The sequence below is a fragment of the Symphodus melops genome (genome assembly GCF_947650265.1).
Source record: "Symphodus melops genome assembly, chromosome: 16".
In the NCBI taxonomy this organism is placed as follows: domain Eukaryota; kingdom Metazoa; phylum Chordata; class Actinopteri; order Labriformes; family Labridae; genus Symphodus; species Symphodus melops.
The window spans coordinates 14388041-14411508 of NC_136706.1; the positions used below are offsets into that span (position 1 = coordinate 14388041).

The 23468-nt window shown below is 37.5% G+C and overlaps 2 protein-coding genes across 5 annotated transcripts; one reads left to right on the plus strand and one right to left on the minus strand.

Moving 5' to 3' along the window:
* Nucleotides 1-1688: 1688 nt before the first annotated feature.
* Nucleotides 1689-5417, minus strand: LOC306836935 (N-acetyllactosaminide beta-1,3-N-acetylglucosaminyltransferase 2). 2 transcript variants are annotated; one of them, XM_079364321.1, is made up of 3 exons: nt 5203-5417; nt 4767-4823; nt 1689-4578 (listed from the first exon to the last, which is right to left on the minus strand). In XM_079364321.1, exon 3 carries the CDS (start codon nt 4555-4557, stop codon nt 3217-3219), a length of 1341 nt encoding a protein of 446 aa, XP_079220447.1. In that variant the 5' UTR covers nt 4558-4578; nt 4767-4823; nt 5203-5417; the 3' UTR covers nt 1689-3216. The 2 variants fall into 2 exon arrangements, with proteins under 2 accessions (XP_079220447.1, XP_079220446.1); XM_079364320.1 differs by having other exon boundaries at nt 4667-4823.
* Nucleotides 5418-6226: 809 nt separating this feature from the next.
* Nucleotides 6227-23144, plus strand: LOC306836748 (mothers against decapentaplegic homolog 2-like). Of its 3 annotated transcripts, none has more exons than XM_079364007.1 (11): nt 6227-6433; nt 8227-8620; nt 14658-14747; nt 15042-15235; nt 15754-15888; nt 16027-16101; nt 16220-16273; nt 16434-16646; nt 17403-17540; nt 18126-18270; nt 19648-23144. In XM_079364007.1, exons 2-11 carry the CDS (start codon nt 8367-8369, stop codon nt 19769-19771), a joined length of 1422 nt encoding a protein of 473 aa, XP_079220133.1. In that variant the 5' UTR covers nt 6227-6433; nt 8227-8366; the 3' UTR covers nt 19772-23144. The 3 variants fall into 3 exon arrangements, with proteins under 3 accessions (XP_079220133.1, XP_079220134.1, XP_079220135.1); XM_079364008.1 differs by having other exon boundaries at nt 16027-16089; XM_079364009.1 differs by lacking the exon at nt 14658-14747.
* The last annotated feature ends 324 nt before the right edge of the window (nt 23145-23468 follow it).

Sequence of the window (23468 nt, forward strand, 5' to 3'; positions counted from 1 at the left end):
AGGCAAATTATTAAATAATTAATTGAGAATATAACTTTAATGTAAAGTTCATGTCTTATTCATATTTATGATAAAACATTAATTCACACAATCCAGATGTAATCTTTCACATGATGTTCTCAATCCACAAGGGAAACGTGACCTGGAAAACAAAAGGCCTTAGCATCATTATGCTCTCATGCATAAAAGTGTTGTGTTTGAAACCAATACGAGTATGATCACAAAAATAAAAAAAAGAATGCCTGCAAGATAACAGTTGTTGTGTCAGTGAGAATCTCTGAATATAGTGTTTCATAAATGATGTCATTTGAAAGTTGAATGAGTAGTGCTTAAATAGAGAGAAATTGTTGGGGTTTGGAGGACAATTTCGCCAGTATTTTTTATTTATTTTTTTGGAAGAAAAGGCTTCCATCTAGTGGGGACATGTTCAAATGACAGGAAAGGATGGGAAGATATTTCAGAATAAAAAATGTCTCATGCTTTGATTTCAAAAAGTACTGCATTATAACTGGCAAACTGATCAACAAACAAGACATGTTCCTATTTTTTCTATGCCCAAATTAACTTATTTCTGTTCAATAATTCAGAAAACTAATTCTATACATAAATACCCTCTTTGACACTTTAAACCAAGTAAAATATGTAGGATAAATAAATAACCTACTCTAACTCTAATAAAAATACACAAAACCGCTGGGTAAGGTCCTTGGGATTATTTTCCCAAGTTGACAATCAAATGTTATCTTATCTCATCTGGTTCTCGAGCACTGACCCTGACACTTATTAGCAACCCATAATTATCTTTAAATAAATGTATATCATCTTACAGAAATGTTTTAGTAGCTACTCTTGAAAAAAACCCAGAATCTTTTCAAATACAAATTTGTACTTTTGACTGGAACGAGACTATTTCCTGTGCCGATGATATAGGTTTGAGTGACATCTAGTGTTGACTTCTGTCAAATTCAGGAGCAGTTAGGATGTTCCTGAAAACAAAGGAATGATCCAGTGATGTCATAGCTCAACCCAGTGGAGAATTGTGGTAATGAATATGAAAAATAGAAAAAGTGTATGGTCTATTGCATCTGATTGAAATATTTGTGTCAATTTTGTATTAAGTTTTGATATTTGAAAATAAAAGGAATGTAAGGTAGGTTTATACAAGAGAAGAGAATTAAAGAGGACCAAAACAGAAGAGGAGTGCTAATTGGTCTTGTTCAATTATATAAGTATTGATTATCTTATTTAGAACGTATTGACAATTAGTTTCCAATCAGTTTTCACTTATACTCTGTTTGTTTTTCTTCAACCGCTTTCTTTCTCCAGGAGGGCATTCATCTCATGGGTGACTCATTTCCAATCTCCATCTCCTTGCTTCAGCAAATCAAATGGTTCTCATAATGTCCTTATTTGCCGTGTTTATGGTCACGAAACATAAATAAACCCTCACATAATTTGCCTTATACATTAATTAAACACATATTTACATAAAATTGCATTCCTTTAATGCAACAACAATAATGATAATAATAATTAATATTGAGGTTGTTTTATTCACTATTGAACATTGTTGAAATCCTTGAACTCCGCCAGAAATTAAATTGCTGTTAATGTGCTCATGTCCACTTGAATCCCTTCCATTTTAAAGACAAAATATTTTAATAAACATTTGTTATTTGTACAACATTTTCACTCAGCCATGTCAAAATAAAGTGATTCAAAGTCCATAACAGGTAACAGAAAATAATATGTTTGTGGAGCTGTGGCGTGACAGCCTGAAAAAAAGGAGGATATGTAAAATCTAAGACACCTATCTTTATCCTGCAACATGATTCATATTTAAAATGGGGAATTGAGTGTTCAAAATCAGATAATGTTTTTACTGCAACAACTAAAAATCTTAGTCAAAAATGTGCTTAGTATGGCTCTTATAAGTAGGCAAAAGCATATTAAGATTAGAAATAATGTTCAACAACTTCCTAAATTACTCTCATTTCAATTTGTCCCCGGGGTCAATTTAAAGGCACAAAGAGCAGTAAATGAAGGGCAGTAAGTCAATAAGCAGTCATAAGGAGGGGAATGAGGGCAAACTCTTTTTTGGCTTATTAGCCACATATTCTTGTCATATAGAGTAAGGTACTAATATGGACTCAATAATAACTAACATCATCCAGTAAGCTACCAACAAGCATGCAAATAAGCAAATAGTTAATGGTGATTATTGTGACATTAATTTTTTATTGTTACCATAATTATTTTATTCCTTGCACTTGGTGATAAGTGTGGCTGAATAATTATTTAATTTTCTTTGGATCAGCTGCAATGAAAATTTAACAGTTAATGTAGGACACAATTTGAACATTTTGCTTAGCTAAAACTGAAGACATGAGTAAAACAAAAGGAAACACTAATAAATAAATTTCATATCCTGAATATAAGTTTCTCTCTTGAAGGGCATTGAATTTCCTCATAGCATAAAGTAAAACTTTTGGTTAAAGGGTAAAGATACAACAACCTAAATATTTTATAATGCCTACAAAATACCCTCGAGGTAGATCAGTCTTCTCCTCAAGGATGTGTAACTCTCAGCACCAAGTCCGAAATTTCAAAACTTAACAGCTTTTTACTTACCATTGATCACTTCATAGTCTCTCCCTCCCCTCAGGTTAAGAGTCTGGGTTTCATCTTTGACAGCAACCTATCTTTCCAAGTTCACAACAATAATGTCACCCGCTCTGCATATTTTCATCGATGGAACATTAATCACCTCCGCCCACTCCCCACTCCTAACAGTACTGCCATCCATGTCAACACCCTGGTTACATCCCACATTGACAACTGCAACTCTCTTCTCATTGGTCGCCCTCTCAAGTCCATCCATAAACTTCAATAGGTCGAGAACTCTGCAGCTCGCATCATCTCCAGAACCCCCTCTGTTAATCACATCACTCCTGTCTTTGTCTTTTAATGTTTTTAATGTTAATTATATCAATGTTACTTTGCTGTTTGTATCTCTGCTTTGTAAGATGGCATTGAATCTTTTGAGAGGTGCCTTTAAATAAAATGCAGTATCATTATTATTATTATTTGACTTTTTTTCATGGGTGCTGTCCTCTTGATGTAAACAGTCAGTCAAGTGTGTGCATTTTCCCCATGAGTGTGTTGGCTATATTTCCTCCTGTACTCAATGGATCTTATTTGGCAGGCAAATGAGCCTCAGCAATGACTGGGCAGATTCTGGAGTCGCTTCCATAGAGTCAGCATCTCATTAGGACTTCGTCTATGAACAAGCAGAACAGATTTGTAAACACAGGGATTGTGCCTGTCTGTGTCTGGGAGATCAAATGTTAAAAAACCTGGGTGATGGTTTGGCGAGATCCCGAGTTTGTGCAGGCACATACCCAGATAAACATCATCGATTGGAAAAAGGCGTACTCTTTCAGATACCTTTTGCAATCGTAATGCAAGAGAGCAAGAATACACTACCCCTCCTCCACCAGCATATGGAGGGTAAACACCTTTGTAGAAACTTCCTGGTATATAGTATTTAGTTGATGGCTCACGATTTGGCATTGCATTATTTATAACATCACCTACAAACAAATTCATGTCTGTATCATTAGTATAGGCTCTCCACAGGATATGCTCATCCCACTGCTTGTGCAAGTAATCTAGAAGAGCACCTGTTCGAACAAAGACATCATCATCCCCTTTAAATACAAAGATGGCAGTAGGGCAGTATTGCTGTAGCCATTGCCAGAAAAGCAGGTCCTTTAAAGTCAAGTTAAAGAAAGTGTCTCTAAAATCCCACTGTAGGATGTCCCCATATTTTTGGTTCTCAAGCTCCAGGAGGTTTTTAAGGTCAGGGTGTGGACCTGTACTGGAGTCCTGTCTTCCAAGCAGAAACACAGTGCGTACTAATCCACCTTTCTTGTTGGATTCCCCTTTCACGAGACCACTGCGTCCCCACGTTTCACGGATTGCCTGCCTATTTTCAAAGTTTCCCACTTGGGATTTGATGGCCATGATGAGCATAGGGGACTCAAGATTAAAGCTGCTACTGTTTCCCCTACACACACCAGGCTGATTGATCAGTAGGGGATACTCCCTACAGTGCATTGACCTGATAAATGCTCTCACTTGTTCTGGAAAGCTGTCTAAACCATTAATACGAGGGACTGAACATTGTGACTTGCAGTCTGAAATACATTCATCTTCAATTTCTGACAATAGCTGAGTCTTTGGATTTCTCATTATCCCATTTGTGCTTCCTCGTAAGATTGGATTATGCTGACGGTCCCATGCATGCTGCAATTGGTTCCACAGTGCACTGTCTTCCAGACGAAGGTTCCAGAAAGGGCCAAGTGGGTGAGAGGCCAATTTAGAGGAGTTAATGGAAACTCCCGGGGCAATATAGTGGGTAGTTATTTTTGGTGGAGTGTAGGAGATGGTGACAAATATAGTCACCATAATATAAACCAGAAGGTGGCCGGTCATCATGCAAGGAAGCAGGCACATGCACAGCAGTCTGCTGTTGCATTTGCAGCATTTGCCCATCTTCACAATTCTGACAAACACCTGCAGAAACACAAAAATAACATGTAAGAAGATGTATTTCTTTTATGATTATGACAGTGAAAACATTTAAATTGTTCTCCTTACTCACTGAGTGGCATGGGTTTACCAAAAAGATTTTCAAAGCAAACACCGCAGGCTACCCTCTGGAGTTTTGGTCTCCTTGGTGATGGCCCAGTGTGGGCTATTACCTGTTTTTGTCTACACAATTAGAGCATCATCCAGCACAACCAGTAAGCTTGCAGCCCCTGTAGACACAGTGAGGAACATGGAACAGATTGCATTAAGTCACTCTTTCCTTAAATATATATTTATATATAACTTTCTCCTATGCTCTAAGAGGATTTGATTATATTGTTGCAGCAGATCTTTGTTCTTTAAATAATCTATTTCTATCATTTACATTACAGAGATCGACAGCAAAAATATAATCAAGTCCTCTTCACAGTTCTTTCGATTGATAGGCAATAAGAATTAGGCTCGCACTTTGACTTTATGTTCAGCCTCGTCAGCATAAACCTAATATACCCTATTATACGATTAGGCTCGTCTACCGATATTGTACCAGTCCCCAACCCCCTGCCAAGTTCAGCAATCACTCAGAGTAAAAGCAAAAAATATACTTACACGAGTGTTCCTATTTGGTTAAGCCAACTGACAAAAAAGGCACAGACTTGGGATATCCAACTTTAGTTTCAGTGTTTAAATCCGGCATAAATAGGCTGGTTACAACGTGGGCCGGAATGAAGAGCATCATCTACATCCATAACGATGAAAGGTAACGAGAAGAACACGTCTAAAAAGTCTTGCCATAACAAAGCACGAGTCGCAGCTGAGCGACAGGTCTCAGGTGGCTGAACAGAGCATGCGCCTCCACGCTGCACCGTGAAATAAAGAAAACACTCGTGAGTTCACGCATAAACTACTTTTGATGGATTGATTTCAACTGTGGAAATCGCTTCCACAAGCAATTTGTCAAATGAAACGATTTGGATTTGCATGCATGAACTGCATCTACATAGGCCAGTCCTCTGTTTTTGCATGAAGGGGCCAAATGGCCATGTTATTTGATCCGACACGAGCAGTCTTAATTTCTCTCAAGGTGGTTATTTTCTATGATTTCATCTTTCATTTGATCACATAAAATGAACTAGGCTAGGCCAATAGCCTAGTATGCGCTCAGAAGACATTACAGCTCATCAATATTCTGATTTGATAACGAAAAAAATAAGGGAATGGGCTACAATTAAATAGGCTACAAGCATAAATAAAAAGAGCATTCTTGGAATAATTCAGTGGTTTTGTGGGGGCGGATAACTTATATGATTTAATCAAACACGTCAATTGATATGGCTTTATTAAAGTTGGCTGTCCAGCATTGTCCAATACCTTATAATAGGCCTAAAATATATATTTTTTAAAAGCACTGTAAAAATAGGGGCTGAATTTGTCTTTGTTTGTATTCTATTCAATTCAAATGACGAGAACCACCATAAAGCTTTTCTTAAAGGACAATCAAGGTATCCACTCAAAAAAAATCAACGACATAACTCCGGACGTAATGACGGACGTGAACACAAGCCAATAGAACATACGCCTGGCAACAGGTTATCCACTGGATATCGGAATTTAGCCAATAGCAGCGCGGAGTAGGTGGGATATGGAGCTGTAGTGTAGCTGTTTGTGTTTTGCATGCAGCGATACAAGTTTGGTTGAGCTGTGCATGAGGGGCCATCATCCCGGCGGCTCGAAGGTGGAAAATGCAGTTATGTCTCTCTGGCTACATTTTTAATGAGCAAGTAGGCTTTTTTGACAGATACATAAGTAACTGTTTAGCGTCCTTTCGTCTCCTTGTGAGGTGAGTGTGTTTTAAAATGTTAAATGTTTGATTTGTAACACACAGATCATGCAACAGATCTGTGACACAAAGTAGCAAGCCTGCTAACGGATTTTTTCGAACTCTTTTTTCTATGCAAGAAGGAGGCAAAAGGGGCTGGCTGGCTGGCTGGCTGGCTGACTGACTGGCTGGCTGACTGACTGACTGACTGACTGGCAGGCAGGCAGGCAGGCTGGCAGGCAGTCATTTCGAGACAAAAGACAACCAATGCATGTTGCACAGTGTTTGTGTGCATCTGCCAATGACAACTAGTAGCATGGGGAAATGTATTTGCTGTCGTTGTCTTATCAAAGTCTACGTCCACCGGTGTTTCTAGTGTAGCCTTTTCGCCTGTTTATTTTTTATTTTTTTGGATGTCGTTGTGGTTTCGAAGAAGAAATAACCCAAACGGGCTAAAAAGACAAACCTTTGACCCAAATGCCCTGATGCCCATGGTCAGCTTGACACATTGTAGCCCCCTCAGCACTTTCTGGGCTTCTTGTTCCATTCAAAAGACTTTTGGTTCAGTTTAAGAGACAATAGTAACCTTACGACAGAATAGGATCTACCCATCACTTGTTTTTGTACTTTGAGTTCAAGCTATCTATCTCCCTTTGTGCAGGCCCATCATTCTTTAGCATTAGCAAAATCCCAACCCTAATGTGGATTAGGCCTATTGTTTATATTTCCGAATGGCAACCTATGGCCTTAATCTAAGTGGGCCTATTCATCAACCACTGTATACAAATAATGTATTTTACAGTCTCTTTCTTTGGTATTGAAAATGCTCCCCGGACGAGTACCCTTTAAACAGCATGCTTAAACCTTAAGACATTATCAATCAACTGCAGGTACTGAGATCAAGACCCTTGTTAATGATTTTCAGGGATGGTCTACATTGGTCTGAAAACCATTCATAGGCTACTTTTGCTGTAATAGTAAGCAGTCCAGTGGTTAAGAAAGAAATACTTAGATGGAGCTTTAAGTTTCAGAGTAGTATGACAAGGACATTTATTTCCTCCTTCCTCACAAATGATTGAAGAATTTTTTTTTTTACTGATGCGGAGTGGGAAAAAAATACTTAGGATAGTAAGATGTCTTGAGAGAAACTTGATCAAAGAATTCAAATACATCAAAACAAGACCCCGCATTCTCTGGAATCATCTAGAGATGATCATTTAGATTATATTGGGGAATTTTATCTTTTGTTAAGATTTTCCCCTATGTGTATTGCAAAGTTGAATATATATACCTGACCTTTGATCAGGACTGAGCAGTTAATTGAGTTTCAATGTCAATTACATTTTTGGCGATCATGAAAATAAGATAATGGAGATTGCTGCTTTTTTTTTTTTGTATATGGATTTTTTTTCATCTGTATTGTTTTAAAGTATTCCGAATATCCCCACAACCTCATATGTGACATTTATCGACCACTACAAACTCTTTTGTGAATAAGGATAGCTCTACTCTCTAAATTAAAACATATTCATAGAACTGTAAAAGACAACCAATGGCTCCTAAATTTCACATTGACATAGAGTAATGCATATTATCAACCTTTGTCCACATTCTGACGAAACCTTAACATAAAGAGAGTATACTTGATATCTATGACAGCAGTCTCGATGAGTGGGCATGCTTTAAGGCATCATTTTAGTAGAAAATGTTATACAATGAGCTCTTCATCACACTGTTCATCTTGTTTATTGACATACTGTTTTTGTTTACAACTGCTCATGTTTGTTTTCTATTTTTTATCCTCTGTTTCTTAGGTGTTTTACTTAAATCTCCAGTATAACCTCCAACAGCAGTCATCACCCATTTCTCCCACCTAACCCTGTCCCTTTTCTCTACGTCACCCTAAAAGGGTCATCAAAACACAGAAAGGACACCCATTTAAGTGTGGGCCACTATGTCCTCCATCCTTCCCTTCACCCCCCCTGTAGTGAAACGCCTCCTGGGCTGGAAAAAGACTCCAGCAGGCAGTGGAGGAGCTGGAGGAGGAATTGGAGGAGGGGAGCAGAACGGAGGAGGACAGGAGGAGAAATGGTGCGAAAAAGCTGTGAAGAGCTTGGTGAAGAAGCTGAAGAAGACGGGGCAGCTTGATGAGCTAGAGAAAGCCATCAGCACACAGAACAGCAACACAAAGTGTGTCACCATACCTAGGTGAGATGAGAACACATTCCTGTTTTTATGTCTTTCTGATCTTCTAAATTCTTAATGGCAAGAACACGGTGTCTCAAAATATTAGGATAATACAGATGCCTCTCCGGAACAAAGGAACAAATGGATCAGCAGCAGATAGCAAGTTTTAAGTTTGTCATCAAACCAGGTTGATAGATGTATTTTTTCAAATGACCCTAAAGACAATTTTATCATGACTATGCAGGCCCTAACACAGCAACTAGTGGCAATGAAGGCTGCCCGTGGCATTGCCTGACGTCGCCTTTTGTCTTGGCCAAAAAGTTGCACTAGAACACACCACAAAGATGACAGCAAACGACCACGTACATTCTGCGCCTGCGGGAGAGGAAATAACTCTCCATGCCAGTTGGCGGCGGTAGTCAGTAATCATCATTCCAAAAAGGTGAAACTGGGTGAGCAAGAATGTGGATAAATAAACAATTTTTACGATACAAGAACACAGTTTTATCACCGCTGTTGCTCAACACTCGTAATATAGGTACTTCACGTTGAGAATAATATCTGATTAAAAGTTAAAAATGGCACAGGCGTTGTCAGCCCTTGATCTTTTATTAGTTGAACAAGCACAGAGGCGCTTCCGTTTTAATCATTTAAAATTGTCCTCGCACAAAAACCCACGTTATGCTCACACCCGCAGAATGTGTATTTCCAGGAACATTACTATTCAAAAGACAGTGGCAATAATTCCAGTTAAAATGTCCAGGGGGTGGGGGGCTTGGTGGAATGTATTACAGATTCATGGGGATGTACTTTTTAGTTTGTTAGCTTGATGCTAACATGTAGTTATCCATTAACAGGCTAACATATTTAGCATTGCAATGCTGTTATTACACTTTAGAAACAATGAATTTTATTTATAAATATTGGGTCAAATAGGTTATTTAATGTATCATTAAGTTAAATATATTATGTGAAATAATTCCTAAAGGTAGAGGATGTTAATTTAGTTTATGCTAAAGTTGTGTTTACAGTTACAATGTGCTTTTGTTCTTCTTTTGTACTTTAATGACTGTTAGCCAACAACTTTTAGATTCTTTACAACCCCCTCCTGGTGGTATTACTACATTTCAACAAAGTACCAGGGAAATTATGGTGGACAGAAATGGGTTTAAGATGATCTATTCAAATAATGTTTTTATGTTTTATATAAGAGACTATTTGAATATGTGAAAATAATTACCCATTTCACAGTCCCAATGCACTGGTACCACAAGGTGTGTCAAACACATGAAAGCCAGGGGGGTATGAAACACACACTTGGCTTGCAGAAAGAAAAGTCTTTGTTGTGAAACAACAGGTTCACTTCCTTAATGTGTTCTTACATAGGTTAAGGCAGAAGTGAAACCTGATAAAGAGGAAACAGATGTCCAACATATGATGTCTTTCGCCCTTAATTTGAGCTTCTTCAGACTATTTTTAAGCAAACTGTATCCATGCCTTCCCATTATTTACAATAGTGTTAACAGATTGCTCTTCAGTCCTCAATTGCTGGAAATAGTCCTGACTGTATACACCTACATTGATCCTAGGTGAGACATTGTCTTTGATCAGATAACAAATATATAATGGTTTCTAGAAGGAATGGCTATTTAAACCATAATAAAACTAGGAGGTGGTGACATAATATGGTAAAAACATGAACCAGAAACGTGTATAATTCACCAATTCTCATCAGTAGTTTCCTTCTGTAATTTTGTTTGTCTTTCATGTTTTTTAATCTAAATATCACCTTCTTTTTTTTTTAAGGAAAATTGCAGAATGGAGTATACACAAGTTGCATACAACTTGACATTGCCCAATCTACCTTATAAGTTATTTAGTGCCTTATATGAAAGGACGCTGGCTCTTTTTAACTATTCTTTTGATGCATATTTTTTTACATTCTTATATTTTTATCTAATTTAACTTTGCACTGTGTGATTTTCTCTGCTACCCTGCTTTGCTGCTGTGACACTCTAGATTTCTTAATTTGCGAGATGAATAAAGGGACTATGTTATTTAAAATTCTACATTAATACACTCTCTAAAAACAGAATTTTCGAGTCCCACTACAGTACTTAAAAAAACGTCAAATTACTTTGAACTGAAATTAAATGTGTAAATGTACTACCTGAAAAATCAAAAAGAAGCCTGAACAGTTACAGGTCTTTTCTCTTCCAGTGTTTGTCCTGAGTCATATTACTACACACTCCAAGTAACCAGACCAGGAGAAACCTAATCATGAAAAGGATCTCCCATAAGAAGCATTAAGCTGGTGGTTTGTTCTGAGAGTTTGTCATTGTGTTTGAAGTAAATTTATTTTTTTATTTTTTACATGTACTATGATAAAGTGTAGTTTCCGCTGAATGAAACAATGTAGTTTCTACACAATGCAAGCGAACCAGGTTGGTGTTTTTTTTTTTTTTTAAAGGTTTATTTTTGGCCTTTTTGCCTTTTATTGATAGGACAGTGGATAGAGTCGGAAACAGGGAGAGAGTGGGGAGAGACATGCGGGAAAGTGGCCACAGGCCGGACGCGAACCCGGGCCGCCCGCGCGAGGAGCAAAGCCTCGCAACATGGTGCGCGCGCTGCCGCTGCGCTATCGGCGCCACCGGGTTGGTGTTTTAATGACAGGTGAAGATGCATCGATATCAGGGGTCCTCAATAGGCCCCATGTAGCCTGTTTGTGGCCCCCAAACTGTTATTCCTTCACTATGTAATAGACTGGTTTAGTTTTGAGTCCTAAAACCAGGAAGTGAGTTAGCATTTTAGCGCCATGGTTCCCAACTGGTTGCTAACGAATAGTTAACTGAAACTACAGTGGTTGTCGCAGACATTACACGTCATCACTCCGGGAACTCTCCCTAATCCTCCTTACAGCCTCTAGTCATGTTTTTCAGTGTTCTTGCAAATATTAGGTGAATAAAAAACTTATTAAGCTAACGTTTAGCTAGCTTTTTAAATCCGCTGATTAGATCGTTGAAGCATAACGGTCGTGACGTCATAATAAACCGACCACGGTGTAGTTTGCTAGAGCATAACGTTAGCTTTTTACTTCTCTTGGCTGCATTAACCCTTCAAACTTCATGTAAATGATGTTCATCTGTTAAGATTATCCTGCTGAACAAAACAGCTACGCATCAGTTGACACAGAGCTTATTTTCTTCAATGACCCAAAAATCCCATAGACGAATTTTCAGGAACCACCAGCGTAATTTTTTCGGGTTGGCCTACAAAAATTCATCATTACTAAATCAGTCTTTATGTAATGTTAACAGAAACAGGGAGAGGTAACGGGCAATGTTAAAATAATTTTTGATGCAGAGGCTGTGAATGTTCAGTAATATCAGTTTAATCATGGTGTTTTTCTTTGTTAAATATTGTTGAAGAGAAATCAAAAATAAATGCATACCATTTATTTTTCTGTCATCCGAAACATGTTAACACGTGTGGGGGGGGAAACGATCTTCACCCTTCTTTTATTGTGCCTATGTCTCCTCCTGACAGCAGTCTGATGTGTGTTACACTGGGCTCCTGGATTAGCACGCTCCTTTAAATTCAAACACAATCACCGTTTTAGTCAGGCTTGGTAAATGACAATGCTTGTACTAACTTAACTTGTTTGCATTTTCTCCTCTCAGTATTTTGCACGCTGGGGCAGAAACACCCCATATTGCATATTCATGAAGGCACATTTACTAAAGGGACAATACGTGTTGTTTTGCTCATATGAAAGACGCAATAATTACTGCACGCTGTTAGTAGATCAAACCGCACACATAAGACACACTAACCTTTAGTAAATCAAAAACCCATATGACACAACAAAAATGGAAATCTCGTTTTAGTTTAGTTTGTCAATAAACGGCCCTTTGAGTCATTGAAAAAAATCTTTGTGGGCCTTCAAGATTTGTATTTTAGGACCCCTGATCTATACTGTGTATTATATTTTGCTGTATATTCTATGATGAAAAGTTTGTTGGAAGTTGCTGTAATTGATTAGAATAAAGTGAGACATATCGTACTTTAAATGGTTAAAAAGAAAGAGAGGGTGAAAAGTTCAGTGTGTGAAACCATGTCCTCTCTTTGTCTTTCCCCTGAGGAATGTAGACGAGATAATAGTTTCTGAAGTTGAACTGATAAGTTGGTGCTGGCTGGACATTTGCTTGAATACCTCATTTCTTTTTTGTTAGAATTTGTGGTGTTCTCCATACAATAAAAACATTCTAGAATGAGTCTTACCAGATACTTGTTTTGTAGTTTTATGCTCTCAGTCCACCAATCAGTTAGAAAGGCAGTTATCAGTGCATACATATTTAATGACACGATGAAGTGCTGTCTTCCTCTGTGACAATGGATGTTGTTTTTAGTTTTGTTTTTTGGGGTTTTCTTTTTTTACAAATTGTCACAGTTTGAAACCGATTTTAATAACAGGAAAGACTGCTCACTGAAGTCAATGTGTCTAGTCAATGTGTCTAAACAGAAATAGCTTGGGAAAAGATTTTTTGTTAATATGCTTTTTCACAGATTAAGAAATGGCTTGGTTGAAATAGTTGCATGATAGGAGGCCACCCAGCCATCAAATCAAAGGTCTGGGTGTAGTGCTTGACAGGGCTTGTTAGATGTTGCTTTACTCCAGGTCTTTGCAGCACATCTAACTTCCTTTTGTTTGTTTGTTGTGTCTTACATCTCTCTGTTGAAAGACGGGTTTTAGTTTGTTTGTAAAGGTTGTCGGAGAGGTGTCAGGTGTAGAGCCATGTAGAATTGGAGATTATTTTTAAATTGACAATTAAGTTCAAGTGCAAGAAGCTAACTGTCTGTAGAGACAGCCCTACTTCCATGAACAATTGTTTAGATCATTGAGGATGACCTCAAAAGAACATAAAGGTTTTAAAACAGTTTACAAAGGTAAGAGAACTCTACCATATTCACATCATCCAGTTTAACAAAATGAGTTGCAATGGGAACTGACAAGTATAGCTGTTTAGCTTTGTTCCAGGTTGAGAATGAGAGTTTTCACTGACATTGGAGGGATAACACTTATGACCTCTTATACTGACAAAGGAAGAAGACGAGGCATTGTCTGGATCTGGAGATAATCTAAACCAGGTTTAGGGTTTGAGAACACTTTCAGAAGATTGATATTTTTGAGACTGTAGATGTCTTACAGACATGTCTGTCAATGTCTTTCCTCTGAGAAGACAAAATCATTTTCTCTTATACTGTGAGAGCTAGAGAAGACTCCGCGACAAATCTCAAGAGCTTCAGCGAACAACTCGACAGGAATGTCATGTTTCTCTCTCAGTCAAACCTGTGATCATAAAATAAAACAAACAATAAAGTGTGTGTACAAACTTTACGTTTGTTTTCTTCAGTTGTGTCTTGACACATTTTGTGTTGTCTGTTGGATCCCCAGTCAAATACATTTGTACACTTGTATATTTTTCTTTTCGACTTGTTGCTTCACCTCATACTTCTCGTTACAATAGATTACAATTCCAAAAACGGGCGTCATGTCTGAAGTATATGTTGTTCAGTTATTATTTGCAGCAAAAAATAAATAAATTAAGAACCTATTTGGCTTAAATCACTGAAAACAAATAAAATTATCAGACTTTTTTGTCCTAAACCTTTTAATGTTGTATGATCATAATTGTGAGCCGTAAAGAGAAATCTGAACATAGATTCATAGTTTTCCATTTTTGATCCTCAGTTTTATCAAGCAGTCACCATTTGTGTCATCGTTCCTTTGCATCACATGTGCATCTCTCTTTGTGAAATGCAGATTTTATATTCATTCATGTATCATTCACTTTGTGAACAGCTAGTGGGAGCCTCTTGGTATACCCTCCATGCTATTAAAATACAACTGTGTTTGTGATTTCATCCCACTTATTTGGAATGAAACATCTCATGATTTCCATCTTTTGTTTTTGTTTTTTTTCCTTTTTTTGCACCTGTCCTGTGTGTATGTGTTGTGTGTGTGTGTGTCTGTGTGTATATGATTGTGTTTCTGTAGCAATTGCTCAGACCTATGGGGTCTAGGCTCAGGACACACGATAGAGCAGTGGGACTCTGCAGGCATGTATGGATACCCTGACCACAGCAGGTGAATATACTCACACGCATTGGAATATAGAGTTGCTGTACATCTGAATACTTACTGATGAGTCTCATAGCTTTAGATTTTTCTTTTAAACATAGTAGCAACCTCAACAGAACTGAGTTATAAGATTGCCCCTTTGTCCTTTAACACTTTGTTTATTATTATTATAATAGACTAGGTAAACAACACCTCACCATAAAATGAACAAAGGAATATATTTAAGCATCCCTTCTAGTATATAGACTCCATTCAAAAGTTTGGCATATTACTGAGCTATTAGCTTTCTTCTCTGCTCAGGTCACTCGATGGGCGTCTTCAAGTGTCCCATCGTAAGGGCCTGCCTCACGTTATATACTGCCGCCTGTGGAGATGGCCTGACCTTCACAGCCACCACGAGCTGAGGGCCATTGAAGCTTGCCAGTTTGCCTTCAACCTGAAGAAGGATGAAGTTTGTGTCAATCCCTACCATTACCAGAGAGTAGAGACACCAGGTATGGATTTGTGTTTTCTATTCCTCTGACTACTCAAAGCGCTTTATAACACTGCAGGTCACACCTACTGTACCCATTCATACACTGATGTCAGAAACTGCTGCGTAAAGTGTCCCATCAGTATTATCTAATCCATTCTGGAACATTCACACACTGCTGTCAAAGCAGAGGGAGCAATGTGTGGTTAAGTGTCTTGCCCAAGGAAACATCAATCTGTGGCTGCAGGAGTTGGGGATTTCACTCCTGAGTGTCAAGTGAAAAGACAACTGATTGTGTGTGCACTTTTTTAAAAAACTTTTTACTGGGAATGATGAGGTCTGTAATCTTGCACTAAATGTCCTCTCATGATTCTAATAGAGAGCAAAGTTAGCATTGTAATTGAGATTGTTTGGAGTTTCTTATGATTTGAAAAGTTTGCTGATTGTGTTAAAATGTTCCTTTTAATTTTCACGTGTTGTCTGTATATGTACAAGATAACAGATGGGCTTTGTCAATAAAAGGAAATCTTTCCTTTCCAGTGCTGCCTCCTGTGTTGGTTCCGAGGCACACAGAGATTCTGACAGAGCTCCCACCCCTCGATGACTTTACAAACTCCATCCCTGAAAACACCAACTTCCCTGCCGGTATAGACCCTCCTAATAACTATATACCAGGTTTGTATGTAGTAAGAGCTTATTTTTATTCTGTCATCCACTTTTTATATTAAATGTCATTCATCAAAGAAAGAAGGAATGTTAATGTTGCCAACCTGATGATCATTTCATGTTTGTTTGGTCGTTGATATTTTACAGAGACTCCACCGCCTGGCTACATCAGTGAAGATGGAGAAACTAGCGACCAGCAGATGAATCAAAGTATGGAAACAGGTAGATTAGTTAAGTGTTTAGCTAGTGTACTAAAAAAAAAAAAAAAAAAGACACGACATAGAGAAGAAGACGACAAGTTTTGATGCCTTTTTAAGAAAATCTTTATTTTTTGTCTAAGGCTCACCAGCAGAAATGTCTCCAAACACCTTGTCACCTGTCAGTCACAGCCTGGGTAAGGATACCTTATTTGTAGTTTCTTTTGCTTTGGTAGTATTGTAATTAAATGACATGACAGTATTTTCAGAAGACATTTGTTTGCAAAAGATTTCAAATACAAGAAATAGAACATGGATGGTTAACATGTTAAGTATCATCTCCTTATTTCTTTTCAGACCTTCAGCCAGTCACCTACAGTGAGCCTGCTTTCTGGTGCTCGATAGCCTACTATGAGCTAAACCAACGGGTTGGAGAAACATTCCACGCCTCACAGCCGTCCCTGACAGTTGATGGATTCACAGACCCCTCCAACTCTGAACGCTTCTGTCTCGGCCTTCTCAGCAATGTTAACAGGAATGCAACTGTTGAAATGACAAGAAGACATATAGGTACACACACATCTGTGCGTTTATTTTCAAAATTAATAGTAATTAAAGTTTCATTTATTTGAAAGAGAAGCAATCGTGTCAAGATGAAAGACATTCTGTATCATGGTAGGTTGTGGTTCTAAAAGTTTTTTAAAAAGTTTATTTATACAAGTTCATGTAATCTATCAGTCTTTATTTTTACAGTCCCAAGTTATAACAAATGTTATCTTGAGACAATTAACAAAAAGAGCTGGTTGAGACCTTACTATTTGTTTCTACTGTCAACAACAATAAGATGGATTTAGAGCTGCAGTGCCAGTAATAATGGCAGAAGTATGCACAGCAGCAATAAGGAACAACTAAATGTATTTATTGATTTATTGGGGGCGGCAGTAGTAGGGTCGCCTGTTCAAGTCCCGGCGTGGACCGAATATGGAGATTGGTCTGTGAGCTGTAGAGGTGCATGGGCACTGCTTGGGGTGCCCTTGAGCAAGGCATCAACTCCCCCTCCCCCACCAGCTCCAGAGCGCCTGCTGGGGGCAGCTCTGTCATTCTGACGTCTCTCCATTAGTTCATCGGATCCTGTTTGTGCATGTGTATATTTCAGCCTGTGTGTGTGTATAGCAGGATTGTCAGAGTGTAAACCCTTGCAGGATCAATATCTTAATCTTTATGTTATTATGGACAGAAAGATTATGGACATTTTTAATTCCTTTTCATGATGAATGTGGTTTTCCCTGTTTTTTTAGTTCCGTATTTCTCCTCTCTTACACTAAGGTCGTGGTGTGAGGTTGTACTACATCGGAGGGGAGGTGTTTGCAGAGTGCCTAAGTGACAGTGCCATCTTTGTCCAGAGTCCCAACTGCAACCAACGATATGGCTGGCACCCTGCCACTGTCTGCAAGATACCACCAGGTACACTTACTGAGAGAGGGTGACTGGTACTTCTCTTGCTGTTCTGGATTCTCTTTAACTGAAGAAAGCCTCCTCTGAATTTACACTGAGAAATATTGGCAGTGAACTACCGTCACTTTAAGTCAGTATCTGCTTGAACGTTAATATGGCACCTTAGATCTCATGAGGAGAACATATTTAACAACAACAAATAAAACGGCTTGATTGACTGACTGGCTTTACTAAGTTACATATTGGTCCTAATTGGATTGCGAATTGTATATATATATTTTTTTTTACTTGATCTAGTTGAAATTGAAGCTGAAGAAAAATCACTGATGTCCTGCATGACTTGAAAGTTTTTTCTCAGACTCAACCACATATACAGAAACTTATGTGGACACAAAAAACTCATGTAGATAAAGTAAAGTTTGTGTCGACGCTCAGGTGTTTGAGTTTGTAAAACAGATGCTTCCTTTGTGTGAAAGCAATCTGATTTGCAAAGTAACCCTTAGGTGTTTTTGTGTTTACTATGCCTGAATCTACCCTCTCTGACGGTGATGACAAATGCCTCACACATCTTTTTCTACATTCTCTTTTTGTAAGGTTGTAATCTGAAGATTTTCAACAACCAGGAGTTTGCTGCACTGCTGGCCCAGTCAGTCAATCAGGGCTTTGAGGCAGTCTACCAACTCACCAGGATGTGCACCATCAGAATGAGCTTCGTCAAGGGCTGGGGAGCAGAGTACAGGTAGGTGCTGAAAATAGAACTCACTAGAAATGGTAAAGATGAATGCAGGAGATACTCAGCAAACAGTAATTACCACATTTATGAATATTTAATGAAGATCAGGAAAAAGTAAATCTTAAGGCTTTAATTTCTTGATACGCTTTGTACCCACAATTCATTGTAGATTTATTAAAACCAGGATCAGTCTTTCAAATGAACTACTTCATGGTTGTTGTTGTTTTTTTTAAACTTACTAAGAAAAGTAAAGTCAAGAGAGTTCAGATCATTTCAAAACGTTCTCAGTATAGATGCAATCCTGGAAATACCTGAAGTTGATAAAATGAAGCCTTGCTGCTGTTTGAACATGGCAAAATATAATTGACTCAACTCTTCAGTAGTGCATCACCGACCAAGAGACTGAAGAAAGCTGTCTGGATCTTTGATTGAAAGCTTACTCCTTTTACTTAACTTAGATCAGTTATTTCATGGATGGCATTTCAAATCCATAGAGTTCCTTGCTTATGGAAAGTTCCATTATTGTACCGGTGCCCAGAAATCCCTTTCCTAAAGCGCTCAAAGACCTCAGACTCATAGCACGTACCTCTCTTGTAATGAAGTCATTTGAGAACATTGTTAAAGATTCACTTTATAAAGCAGTAGTAGCAAATTTATATCCATTACAATATACAATATAGATCAGGCAGGGGTGTTCAAGGAAGCAGTGGGCACTTTGTTAAACACAGTCCTCACACACTTTGAAGGGGCTAAGACCCTCACTCTTAATTTTTGTTTATTTTTCCTCAGCTTTTATTTGCATTCAATCGCACATTTTAGCAGCCCTATCCTTGTGCAAGACATGTGACCTTATATGTCTTCTGCTGCTACCTTGGCAGCATGTAAATGTGTGTATGAATGGAGAAGAGAGAATCACTCCCATGATACCCTTCGAGCCTCGACGTCGTCTTTTGTTATTGTTTTGGTTGAAATCACTTGAAGTAGACCAAGATCTTTAGTACTGCACAATAATACTACACCACTTCTTCTTGTATGCATCTGATACAGTATTGATATAGTATTGATATAGTATTAGCTTATGGATTCAAATCAAAATGTTATTGCAGGCAAGTCAAACTTAGAATTCAATGAATAACTATAGTAAGATAAGTATGACTAGTTCTTATTCATTAGGAATAACTCTGGTTATTGTAAAAATGTTGTAGTTACTCAAAGTATGACTAGTTCTTTATTTTCGACATTTATGCATCGGTTTGAAAGAAAAGAATAACAATTACATTGGAGACTTTCTGTCATTATTTATAAATAGCACTCAGGTTGTGTCTTACTTACTTTGATCTCAGTTGGATAAAATGCGCTAACGGCTGTATTTCATCTCTGCAGACGTCAGACAGTAACCAGCACTCCTTGTTGGATTGAACTGCATCTCAATGGCCCCCTCCAGTGGTTGGATAAAGTGCTGACCCAGATGGGTTCACCGTCAGTGCGCTGCTCTAGTATGTCCTAAACAGGGTTTTGCTGCAGCTACCTATGCTGAGTCAAACTGACATTTCACAACATTTGATCAGCATGCCCAAGGGGAGACCACCATGCAGTCTTCAACTCATGTACTGTAAACATTCTAAATACCAAAACAAACAAATAAAGAAAGGATTACACAATGGATTTGGAGGACTGGAGAATGACATCACACCACTTACAAATGTGGGATGGTAATAGTGGTGTCATGGTGGTCCAGATGACCCTGTGCTCTGTCGGACTGATGTTGACATTCCAGTAAGGATGGACGTAATAATTCCAATATCAAAAAGACAAGTGATGTCATAGTTGACCATATTAGGTATTTGACTCAGGTTGTTCCCAAGAAAGAAACTGAGCACGTTGTCCTGTTCATGTCAACTGCTCGGCTACATTGGGGATAGCACATATGACTTTCTGGTTACATGACAGTCTCTCCATCCAGTTCAATACCTACCCTCCACAGCACAACTTTAATTCTGTTTACACACGGTTGTTCAACAGTATTATTGCCATTCCCAGGTTCTTTTCCACCCAGGCTCTGCGCCTGAACATGATTTATTTTTTGTATTGATGGCCAAACCTCCATTCCAGTTGACTCTAAAATGTTCCCTTACCTGTTATTTCTTACTAAGTACAGTGTTATGATCCATGACCCATACTACAGTGACTGCTTTCAGCTCTTGAAGAAGTGACCACTGGAAATTAAACGCATCTACTGAAACACAAGATAACCTTTAAGATTCATGAAACAATAATTTTAACAACTATGTTTCGACATAACCACGCATAGTTTTCTCTGTTTAAAGTCAATTGGTCACAGGTGAAGGGAAGTGGATTGTTCACTGTCCGATCTGAGACAAAGATGTTATTTCTTCTGTGCAGTTTTATTTTAAAAGTGTCAAACCAACAATCAGTGGCTAAGTAACAAAGATGGTGAAGAATTTCTCCATCTCTTGGACTTATGCACAATTGCCTCTTAATTGACATTTAACTGATTAGAAGATGAAACTCCTGCAGTGTGGGACTTTAAAGGATAACTTCTACACTTTACTTGCACTGCCCCAAAATTATGCAACCATAATATTGTAACAAGAAAGTTGCCTTTGATATAAAATACAGCAAAATGTGCTTTGAAATGTACAGATAAGGAATTTATGAAAGTCAAATTGAAGTCAAGACAATTACAAATATATACAGTATATATATTAAATATCTTGAGCAAAAATGCTGTGCGTACAATTTTCTGATTTGCTTGTTTAGGGTATCAATTTGATTTGAATAAGATGTCCTGCCCAGTTTGAAAAGCCTGCTAAGGTATTTCAAAGTCCAAATATTTTCAACTCAAAGTGTTAAAGCTTTAAGTATTCCATCAGTTATACTGCACAACAATTTTCTTTACACATCCTTTTAGCTACATTTTTGTATTTTTATATAAGAATATATTTCAAATTGAATGCTTTCTTCCATTTAAATTGAATTAAATGTTTTTTATATATATATATATTTCCTGTGCTTAAATTGTCACTGCTTGATTAATGTTTATGAAGTTGGAGAGTTGCATTTTCACTGAATTAACTGCTGCAAACTGTTCAAGTAATTCAAATCAATCAAGTTGTCTGCTTAATGACCAAGAGGCCCTTTCCTCATCATTTTACCCTGTTTTTAAACTCTGACTTGGCTGCTAAAAGTGTTTGTTTGTTTGTTTATTTTTTAGCTGTTACAGTTTTTAAAAAGGTAGTTGCTTTCCTTCCTTTATTCTTTTTTTACGTTAGTAGGTGGGGCCAAAATAATTGACTGTCCCAAAAACTGACTGCACGTTTTATTGTATATACTGGACAATGCAAATCACTGTCATAAACTTCATTTCTAATTTTTATTTTTATTTTTTCTGTATGGAAATTCATTGGTTTGATCATAATACTAAACAATTTGGGTTTGGTCCTTGGGGTTTGTTAGTCATTACAGTCTTAAGAAAAAGGATGCTGTTTAAATGACTAAATTCTAAAAAAAAATTTGCTTTTAGACCCTAGATCAATAGCTGAACAAAGAGTTTCACCATTTAGCACCAACATAGATGTTAGCATTGGAAATATGTTTAACATCAGTAACATAGGACATTCAAGTCTGCAGCTGCTGCCTATTTAAGCTCTACTCATGTTTTAATTGTTGAGACTGTATGATTCTGTATGTAAGATGGTACATGTTTAATTTACTGTGGATGTGTGGCATGCACATTACATTTCCCTAGTTTAGGCTTCTTACTACACCTCACAAATTAAGTTTAAATTTTCTGTTTAATTACTCAATACAGGGACATCTCTGGTAAGGTACACACCATTTATTTTAATCATACATTTTAGTAAGTCCTATTACAGATGAGAAAAGCCACCCAGAAATCCTTATTTGTAATTATTTTATTGTCGCTCAGCAGCCTGCAAATATTTAAAAAAAATAAAATAAAAAAAAGTTGTGTAGTTCAGACCAAACTGGAACGTTTCAGACCCATTATAAAGCAAAGAATTAGCCTGCATGAAAGCACCATTGCACATTTTTACCATTACCTTTTAAGAAAACCACTTTCTTCCTCAGTCAACATTTGCAGGGATGAAATATAAAAGTCATGTATTTCATCTGTTGGTATGTGTGTCTATCTCTCCGTCTGTCCTGTGTTGTTCACTCTGTTTTCCATTATTCAAAGAATAAAGTTGACTGATAACCCAGTAACATGATGCAGTTAAATAATGGTGTTCCCTTCTGGCTTGTTGTAACATTGATCATACACGTGTGCTATGCAGTGATGTGAATTTGTTAAGACTGTATATGAGGAAAATGATCCCCATTCAGTGTTTTGTGAATTTTCTGATAGCCAAACAAACTGTCTTATGCCCAATGTCTAACAAAAGCCTTTGTTTGTTTTTTTTTGTTTTTTTTTTAATCAATGCTAGCCAATAGACCCTTAAACAAACAGCTTATCTCATCTTATTCAGTTTGCATTTCCATGTAGGCCTCACCTTACACTTTGAGGGTTCACATTCCTATTTACAGATTAGATGGCATTTTATTTTATTGTAATGACTATTGTGTATCTCCAAATAAGCCTTTCATGATAATTATTAAAATGCTGATTTTGGAGAAAGTGAACTTTCAACTTGTCACGAGTGATGTTATTGTGTAGTTGTACTTTTATTTTACCAAACACTGCTCTATTTTTCTTGCAAGCAGCAATGCATATTCCATTAGACAAAACGCTATTAGAATTTCTTTCTTCTTCAAACACTGATGTGACATAGGCTTTTCAACTATTTCACATAGAAATTTCTTACAGTGTACACAAATAAAGCTGTTTAAATTCAACTGAATTTGATGATGTCTTTTGTTGCACAACTTAATCTGCCTCTTTTCCTCTCCGATTAATAAGTGAACATTGCCCAAAACACAGCTCGTAAGTGACCTTTGTATAGTTTCAATCACATTCGGCAACATTAAATTTGATAAAACTATCAGTGTAGAAACAATGCAACTGTAATAGCTGTCACCTTGACTGTATGTAGAGTGATCGGAAGTCTTGACTTTTTGCTCTTTGAGCCATGCCATTATTTTACTGTTCCAGATCCTCTGTTGATGTGCTTGTTACTATTTGTCCTGTTAAACAAATCAATTATTTAGGTCTGCACAAGGTTAAA

Bases quoted from the DNA above. Each gene is read 5' to 3' on its own strand.
- LOC306836935 (XM_079364321.1), bottom strand. From the start codon at position 4,557: ATGGGCAAATGCTGCAAATGCAACAGCAGACTGCTGTGCATGTGCCTG.
- LOC306836748 (XM_079364007.1), top strand. From the start codon at position 8,367: ATGTCCTCCATCCTTCCCTTCACCCCCCCTGTAGTGAAACGCCTCCTG. The intron at 8,621-14,657 runs GTGAGATGAGAA...GTGTTTCTGTAG, and splicing joins AAGTGTGTCACCATACCTAG to CAATTGCTCAGACCTATGGG. The intron at 18,271-19,647 runs GTAGGTGCTGAA...TCATCTCTGCAG, and splicing joins GGCTGGGGAGCAGAGTACAG to ACGTCAGACAGTAACCAGCA.